Source organism: Canis aureus, chromosome 34, assembly GCF_053574225.1.
Source record: "Canis aureus isolate CA01 chromosome 34, VMU_Caureus_v.1.0, whole genome shotgun sequence".
Lineage (NCBI taxonomy): Eukaryota > Metazoa > Chordata > Mammalia > Carnivora > Canidae > Canis > Canis aureus.
The window spans coordinates 4,881,140-4,890,525 of NC_135644.1; the positions used below are offsets into that span (position 1 = coordinate 4,881,140).

Genomic DNA, 9,386 nt, shown 5'->3' on the forward strand with positions numbered 1-9,386 from the left:
GTAGTTGGAATATAGCAATGTAGAAGAGACAAAAATCCCTGTTTTCTGGAACTTATGTTTTAGCATAGTCATCATACAGATGATACTTAAGCCATAAGACTAGATGGAATTTCTAAGGTTAGTTAGCATAAATGCAGAAGTAAGAGGGATCAGGGTCTGAGCCTTAGGATACTTTCAACTTCAAGAACTCAGGAAGAAAAGGAGTAATTACCAGAAAAGAAGCTGAGAAAGAAGGATGGATGAAGGAGAAAAAAAACTAGGAAAGAGGAGCTTCCAGCAAAGTGGAGAGAGAATGATCAGCTATGTAGAATTAATGGGTAATGCTGCCAAAAGCAGTTGCAGTGGAGTTTTCAGAGCAAAAGGCTGATTAGAGAGGTCTTAAGACAGAACACGAGAAAAGGAATTGGAAATAAGTATAAAATAACTCTATCAAAGAGTTTTACTATAAAAGGGAACAAAGAAATGAAATTACAGTAGCCAGAGGCAGGAATAAAATCAAGAGAAGGATTTTTTTCAGGTGAGAGAGTAACAGCATTTGCGTACTGATGGAGATGGACCAGTAGGTAGCAAAATTGATACCTGGAAAAGGGTGTCCTGTTTTCACTGGACTAGAGCTATTTACCAGTCAGTGCATCATTGTGTTATATTTAAAAGATTTTAAAACCGGGTAGCCCCGGTGGCGCAGCAGTTTGGCCCTGCCTGCAGCCTGGGGCGTGATCCTGGAGACCCTGGATCGAGTCCCACGTCGAGCTCCCTGCATGGAGCCTGCTTCTCCTTCTGCCTGTGTCTCTGCCTCTCTCTCTCCCTTTGTGTCTCTATGAATAAATGAATAAATAAAATCTTTTTTAAAAAAAGATTTTAAAACCAGGTCTTCGAAATATAGTACCCAGAATGCTCTAGATATTTCTAAATTTGTCTCCAAAGTAGGTAACATTTTATCTGTTTCTGATACTAAAATGCCCTTCCCTATCCCGTTGTACTCAGCATGTTTGGCTGGGCTCATCAGTTCTTTTTTTATTTAACACTGCTTTTTGTTTTATCATTCGTGCAATATGTTAATTATGGTCACATGAGCAGTTGCCATTATTACTCGTTTGGCTACAGCTCTATTTTTCATAGCCAAATTTTTAAGACCTATTCTGGCTCTTATGTTCAATTCTTACATATGCGTGGTAGGGTGAATAGTAGAGTAACTAGAATTTCCCAGGCACCAAATTCAAGTGCCGAGGTGTGACCTAGAGTTCTAGTACACATTACAGTAAATATTTTAGAAAGGATTATGTCTTCAAGGACTTAGAGCAGTGCTAGTTATTTTCATTTATGACTGGTTCCTTCTGTCTTTTAGAATGGAGAGGTTGGAAATCCAGTCCACTTTCCACACTTATGTCTTTTAAATAGTAATTTTTTAATTACATCTATTTAAGGATTTTTTAGGAAGATTTTACAGAGTAATTTATGAGATAATTTTCTAAACTGTAGTACACAGTTATCTTATGAAATAATAATTTATCAGTTTTCAGTTAGGAAATTTTAGGATTCCACTTATCCTAATCGTACTTTTTTGTCCTATCATCTCCTCTGTTTTTTTGCCTTATTGGGTTTTTAGAGGTCCTTGAAATATTCTTGGATAGTTAATAATAGCCAATAATAATATATGTTACTTCTATATTTCTTACAGCAAAGTTGTGATTAGTTCTGTAGAAGCTCAGTAATATACTTTATACAAAAATTAAAATTTGCATTTTCTGGTTTAGATTGATAACTCTTAACTAATCTTGAAGAAATACCTTGGTTTTATTTTTAATTTTCTCCCTCAGAAAACATAAGTCCAGAAGAAGAATATAAAATTGCCTGCCTCCTTATGGTCTTTGTGGCAGTTTCCTTGCCGACACTGGCAAGTAACGTGATGTCTCAGTATAGCCCTGCTATAGAAGGTAATAGTGCTTTAAAACTGTTTTGGCAATGAAGAAGTAACTTTTGATATAATAGGTAGTTTTCAAGTAATTAATGTTTGTATATAAAGAATGCGGATTAATTTAGTAGCCACTTACTAGCTTGATAACCATAAATAGTTTTTTCTTTAGAAAGAGAAAATAGATTTTTCTTGAGTTTCTCAGCCCTAGTTTCCTGATAAATGAAATATGTATGGGTGAGCTTTTGGGTCCCTGAATGTGTGCGGCAGGGGATGGTGAAGGAGTACCCAACTCTTAAGATTATTTTAAAGATTGAATGACAGAATGTTTCTACAGCAGCTAAGAGCTTCTTTTTTTTAAGTTTCTAAGGAAATATAAAAATGATACATGATTTCTTTTAGGAATTTTTTTTTAATAGAGACATCATCACTTGTTGCTTTTCTACTATAGTATTTTTAAAAGCACTAGTCCACATGAAAATGAAAGGAGAGCAAGGCAGGCTATGTCCTAGCTCTTTAATAATGTCACTATTTATATAGATTGTGAAGTTATTAAAGACTTGCCATTTATGTATTATTTGAAATATCGGAGTCACACAGAAACCACAAACCCTATATGAACTTTCTCAGGGCACTGCAACAACATACATTGCTTGGCCAAAGCCATCAACCAGATTGCCGCAGCTTTGTTTACAATTCACAAAGGAAGCATTGAAGACCGTCTTAAGGAATTTCTGGCGGTAGGTATACTCAAATAGCAGAACTCATGATGTTTTATAAGGAAAATTAAAATGATAACTATCAAATAAAGCAGAATACAGTCTCCTTTTTCCCCCCCTGAAAGGAGAACCAAATAAAGGAGCCAGTTATCATTTGTTCCCTTAGCTGTCTCTCATTTCTAGAGCTCTGCAATATGACCTTTTTTTCTAAGCTGGTATTTGGACTGCCTAGAATTTTGCCCATTATATTACAGATAGCCACTGAATAATTGAAATATATTGTAAGTTGAAACATACTGAAAATAAACAAGTAACTTGTGAACATTTCATTAAAACTTCCTTAAATTGTCTGTATCCTTCTAAGCTGGCATCTTCCAGTCTACTGAAAATTGGCCAGGAGACAGATAAAACAACAACGAGAAACAGAGAATCTGTGTATTTACTGCTAGATATGGTAAGTCTCATTTTATGTTTTATTAACAAGAAAACAGTTCCAGTCTGATAGTCTTTCTTGGCATTTAGATAATTAAATAACAACATGAGCTGAAATTCCTTTTGATCCCCTCTGTGTAGTTGACTCAAGCCACACACTTTCTAAATATTGCAGGAAAGACCGACATGCTTGTGCTTTACCATATGATAATCAGGTCAGAAAACAAAGATGAGTAGCATTATCTATAAGGTATTCTAAGGTATTCTTTCTGAGTAGTTTTTCAACCAGCTGGGAAGCACCTGGGGCCTTATATTTCACCGCCTCTGGTTTTCTACACCCTGACTCTCTTCCACCGTCTACTGTAATTTCCTGTGAGTCTCTGTGCCTCGTCGGTTCTTTCTCTTCACTGTTTGAACCAGCTCTGCTTGTTTCTACACCGTCCCTCTTCTCTCACAGTAATTTCCTTTTCCTGCAGAGATCTCTATCTGTTCTGTGATTCAGAATACCCCATCACTCCCGTCTTTTTCTGGATAGACTTTCCTGATGACTCTGCCCCACGTTAATCTTTCATCCCTTTTGAACTCCTCTAGCTTTCCACTTAGTTACATACAGTTGGTCTTATGTGTGATCTGGCCTCCTAGCTTAGACTTGAGAACCCAATTACACTTGATGCTATGGACCGTATTTTAAATATGTTTATATTCTCAAAAAAATATGTTTATATTCTCTTAAATGTCTAGTGTACCGTTGAGGGCAAATGAAAGTACTCAGTCTGTTCCTGTGATTAATAGACTTAATTGAAAAGTGATGTTTTAAACATTTTTGATAGCAAAACAGTGGCACACTTAGATTTCAGGTTTTAAAGTTAAAAGGAAAATAATTTTCTGTTTCTAATAACACTGTAATACTGGCTGTGAGTAAATGTTGCTGCTATAAATAACTCCCAAATCTGTGATGCATTTTTGCCACTTTTCAGATTGTACAGGAATCCCCATTCCTGACCATGGATCTTTTGGAATCTTGTTTTCCTTACGTCTTGCTGAGAAATGCATACCATGCCGTCTACAAGCAAAGTGTTACATCTTCTGCATAAAATACCTACTTATTGAAGACAAGCACGCATTTTTGTTGGTCTGGTTTTACCTGTAAACTGTGGAACAATTTTACCTTAAGGCCTGAAAAACAGTTTTGTGGTTATAAATTTCTTTCATACGGTTGTGTTTTCTGATCATTGGTTTCATTTAATATGGTTGTATTACAGTATACTTGGTTGATTTAGGTTTCACATTCACTGAATTCACTAAAATTATTCCTATAATTTTAGAATATCATTGTTTGGGAAATATACATTTATCTCTATGTTTTTGATATTTGAAAATGAACAAAAAAACCCTTTGCTTGTTTATTTCTGAAAAAGAATTGTATTTAGTGATTATTTTAGATAGTGATATTATAGCATTCATCTGTGTGTAAATTATTTCATATAGGGAAGAGTTCTGATCTGTACCTATGGTCCGCATTGAAAACAAAACTGGATGTGTATTTCTGTGATGTTATGAATACATTTCTACTTTATTTTGAAACATTTGCCAAACTAAATACTGTAACACTGTATAACATTAAAAATGTTTAAGGACTGCTTAGCATTAGAAGCAGGCTATGTCCAGAAATTCTAAAACGGCAGCACATGTTGTTGCTTGTATAAAGCCTGGTGATGATTTTTAGACTAACTTCCCTGGTGCCCTACTGGCAATAGCACTACCATTGTACCCTGCTGTATAATAAATAATCTTAGACATTTATCAACTGTTGATACAAATGTTAGTCCCTAACCACTTTTTATATGTTTTAAATTTTTGAAATTCAAGTGTACCTGCCATAACATAAAATAAACACTAGACTGTATCACATTTTGAATTATTTCTTTAATTTTGGATCTCTAGAAATTTATTAAAAATATGAAAGTTTTAGTTTCAATTTAGTTTAAAATAAGCTTTTAGTTTAGAAATGTCTAACTGTAGCATTTGATACCAAGTCAGCTGTCAGAAAAATCTGCTTAAATATTTTGAAAAACATCCCACTGGAAAAAAATTTTTTTTGAATAAAAATCAGAAAATAAAATCATATGACATTTTTTTAAGAATTAAGCACTAAAAGGATATTCATGTGCCATCAGCTTGCAGTTTCATGTGACCAAATGGACAGTTTTATTTGAAAGAATGGGAATAAAATGATTGATTATGGAACCAGTAAAGTGTTGCTGAGAGCTACTACATCAGTCAGTAATGAATGGGAAAGACCAATTGCTTAGTGGTTGGCCGAGGGTAGAGCAGCTAATTTTGTTTAAAAACTAACCAGATGTTTTGCTCTTTGATTGGCATTATAAAGACTATTTCTCAACAGCTTTGTATCTGGATATCAAGTAGAACTTTTGCTCACAGCTTCTTAAATATACACTAGTAGCACGTTAAGAGAAAAGGAAGCTACTATGAACTCAGTTATATATTATTCTTCTTTGTTCAGATAAGAGAGTAGAATGAAATTGAGGTGCCACAAGATTATCATGTTGCTATTTTGTGTGTGATCCTTCCAATCTATATTTCAAGCAGGGAATAGTCAGCACTCTCTGTTGAAAATTTTCAATAGTTCAGTGAGGATTTTTGAAAAGAAAAGGAATTTTCTGGGGCGCTGGGTGGCTCAGTCATCTAAGCATCCAACTCTTGATTTTGCCTCAGGTCATGATCTCGGGTCCTGGGATCAAGCCCCGAGTCCGGCTCCACGCTCAGCAGCAGGGAGTCTTCTTGAGACTCTCTCCCTGTCCCTCTGCTCATATAGTCATGTTCTGCCTCTCTCAAAATAAATACATCTGTAAGTACACATTTTAAACTTTGAAACATGTTAGGTTCCTTCCAGTAAGATTGTATCAATTTTACCTTTTCAGTTATGTGAATGTAATTTCCTCTATTAACTGCCAATGCATCTTTGCCTCTTCAAAAAGTGAAACACATGTTGTGTTTTAATTCACATATCTTTATTCATTAGGGAGATGGAATATCTTTTTTGTGTTAATTGGTTATTTTTATTTCTTAAATGAATTTCTCATTTTCACTGTGTTATTTTTTTTCATTTTCACTGTTTTAAGTGGAGTGTTGAAAAACTGTTGTTTTAAAATACCAATTGAACACTTATTTGCATATGTAAACATTTTTTAGTATAATAGGGTTGAAAATAGCTCCCAGACAATCTTGAGTGTAGTCATATGACTGTTAAAATCTAGTAGTGCATAGTAATTAATGTTAGGATGCAGCTACTTTTTTTTTTTTTTAAAGATTTTATTTATCCATGAGAAACTGAGAAGAGAGAGAGAGGCAGAGACACAGGCAGAGGGAGAAGCAGGCTCCATGCAGGGAGCCCGATGTGGGACTCGATCCCGGGTCTCCAGGATCACGCCCTGGGCTGAAGGCAGGTGCTAAACTGCTGAGCCACCCGGGCTGCCCATGGATGCAGCTACTTTGATAACTGAATTTTAATTGAATTTTCGAAGTATATGACATTTATTTCCAAGTCCAAGTTAATGGCATTCATTTAAAAGGGGTGTGTGTGTGTGTGTGTGTGTGTGTGTGTGTGTGTGTGTATACCTGTTAGAGAATGAAAAGATGTCCAATTTAAAAACATGAACTTAGGGGCCCCTGGGTGGCTCAGTCGGCCCAGTGTCCGTCCCGTCCGCCTTGGGCTCAGGTCGTGATCTCAGGGTCCTGGGATCAAGCCCTGCGTGGGGCTGGCTGTCCAGCGGAGAATATGCTTCTCCTTTTCCTCCTTGCTTTTGCTCTTTCTCACTTAGCTCTGTCACTATTTCTGTCTCGCTCTCAAATAAATAAATGAAATCTTTAATACATGAATTTAAGAATCAATTAAAATTACACCGAGATTGCAATTCCTTTATTCTATTAAATAGGTATATTATGAATTATATATTAAGCTAATTCAGAAAGATGCCGTTTGTGTGTTTAAATACTATATAGGAGACTATACACAGCAGTTTTTAGCTTCATTCCTCGGAGATGTCATTTTAAAAACTATGTTCTCAGTAAAAATGTCTACCAATCAGAAGGCGAAAAGTTGTAAGACTCCTTGCCTTTCATACCAATAGTCTGGTACACATCATTTTTTTTAAAGAGAAAAAAGACCAAAGAGGACTTCAGTAACTAAATTAGTGTAATTAATGTTAACCTTTGTCTTTCAGTTACATCCTCTAAAGTTAATTTGTAAAGCTCTTTATATTTTAATGGGCTTGATAAAATTGTTTCTGTCATTCATTCCACCCCAGCCTTCAAGTTATGGAAAGTTTTTCCATTTTACAAAATTTTTCGGAGCCAAGGTTAAGTGGCCTTTAAAAAAAAAAAGATTTTATTTATTTGTTTTTAGAGATAGATTGTTCAGGGAGAAGAGTGAAGGGCAAGGACAAGTAGACTCCATGCTGAGGGTCAAGCCCCATGTGGGGCTCAATCTCATGACCCTGAGATCATGACCTGACCTGAAATTGAGAGTTGGTCCTTAACCAACTGAGCCACCCCGGTGCTCCTAAAGTGGCCTTTTTGTTATTACAAATAGGAAGGAAAAAATACATAAAGGAAATGGAATCTATATCATACATTATTTTAAATGTAATTAAGATAATTCCTTGTGAGAAAAAAGCTGCCTGGTCATTAAGTCATCTTTATTTACTGTAATCCTGACCTTCATAGATGGTGCTAATGCAGGAAATCCGGTCACAGAATGTTCCGTAGTGCAGTCGGTCTGAGAGCATATGTCCGTACAGTGGGATGAAAGCGACGTGTAAGATCTTGCACCTACCTTCCGGGAGCTCAGAGTGCACCTTGCTGTTAAGTCATAATCAGCTGATTGTTCTGCTAGTGTTGCCGATCTCTTAACCCAGATGGGATGGAAAAACTCCAAAGTTCAGTGGACTAGGATTAGGGCCCTGGAGAAAAGGCTTCTGCGAATTTACAGGTGTTAACGCAGAATGAGCAAGCCTTTAGTATCTCTAGAGGTCAGGAGGAGTTCTTGGAGCCTACGCTGGGCCAGGGGCCGGGGAAACACACTCTTCACAGTCAAGAAGGGCTCCTGACAATGAGTAGTTTTTTACAGGGTTATACACTTCTTGCGTTTTGTAAGAGCTCAAACAAGGACTACGGCCCACGGGCAGGCATCCCGTTTTCATCTGATGGCATTGGCCTGAATTTTCAAACAATGGCTCTTTTTTACTTTATTTTAGTTTTTTATTTAGGTTTTATTTATTCATGAGAGGCACAGAGAGAGGCAGAGACACAGGCAGAGGGAGAAGCAGGCTCCCTGTGGGTAGCCCGATGCGGGACTCAATCCCGGGACCCTGGGGTCATGACCTGGGCCAAAGGCAGGTGCTCAACCGCTGAGCCATCTAGGTGCCCCTTTTTCTAAAGATTTGCTGTGACCCTTGTCTTTTCATAAAAAGATTGGTTTGAAATTTTAAATGTTTTAATCTTTAATGACAAATGGATATTTAGTTATTTGGTCCTGTTGAATTGAAAGGAAAATCAGTATTTATTGAGCCCACTTGGTATTATTTTCAGGGTGGAAAGTTGCTTTAGGTATATTGAAATTTGGATATTTATATGAATCGAACTTTCCATACACGTTACTGTCATTACCGTTTCAGGTCAAGCATGCCTAACTCTAATATGCTTCATTTCCAAGAAAGGTTCTCAGGCTGTCGTTTTGACCTAAAAAGAACAATGTAAAATAAATTAGCAAATCAAAGTGAGGAACCTAGCCAGAGAGGCCATATCTTATTTCCAGTTAAATGCACTTTACTACTTTCTCTTAACTTCGAGAATGAGGTGGAGGGATGGGTTCTGGTCAACTTCTTGCATGAGGTCCACAAACCTGGGACATGGGTGGCCTGGAGATGGGACGATACTGGATAAGCAACCTGTGATTGCCATGTCTTAACTGTGGTATAAGGCTAAGTCATATTCGTAGTGTACATACTGACCAAATGCTCAATCGTCTGGTCTTGGAATTATATTTGGCCAAGGCCTAAGAGGAAAATCACCATTATAGAATATAAGCTTCTAAGACATATGAACAAGTCTTATTTAAAAATTATTATAATTTTATTTCATCAGTTATATATATATTTTTTAATTTTTATTTATTTATGATAGTCACAGAGAGAGAGAGAGGCAGAGACACAGGCAGAAGGAGAGGCAGAGACACAGGCAGAGGGAGAAGCAGGCTCCATGCACTGGGAGCCTGACGTGGGATTCGATCCCGGGTCTCCAGG

The 9,386-nt window shown here is 36.7% G+C and overlaps 1 protein-coding gene and 1 long non-coding RNA gene across 6 annotated transcripts in view; one reads left to right on the top strand and one right to left on the bottom strand.

Moving 5' to 3' along the window:
- Window positions 1-4,974, top strand: part of NCKAP1 (NCK associated protein 1) — a 103,118-nt gene extending 98,144 nt beyond the window's left edge. For all 5 annotated transcript variants that reach the window (XM_077883227.1, XM_077883228.1, XM_077883224.1 and 2 more), the window contains 4 exons: window positions 1,818-1,934; window positions 2,543-2,652; window positions 2,996-3,085; window positions 4,041-4,974. In XM_077883227.1, the coding sequence (XP_077739353.1) occupies window positions 1,818-1,934; window positions 2,543-2,652; window positions 2,996-3,085; window positions 4,041-4,157 (434 nt within the window). In that variant the 3' untranslated portion in view covers window positions 4,158-4,974. The remainder of the gene's footprint in view (window positions 1-1,817; window positions 1,935-2,542; window positions 2,653-2,995; window positions 3,086-4,040) is intronic.
- On the bottom strand, window positions 525-7,946 carry LOC144304694 (uncharacterized). The gene is made up of 2 exons (XR_013371628.1): window positions 7,802-7,946; window positions 525-815 (listed from the first exon to the last, which is right to left on the bottom strand). It is a non-coding gene; the product is annotated as an uncharacterized LOC144304694 (long non-coding RNA).
- Between the last annotated feature and the right edge of the window lie 1,440 nt (window positions 7,947-9,386).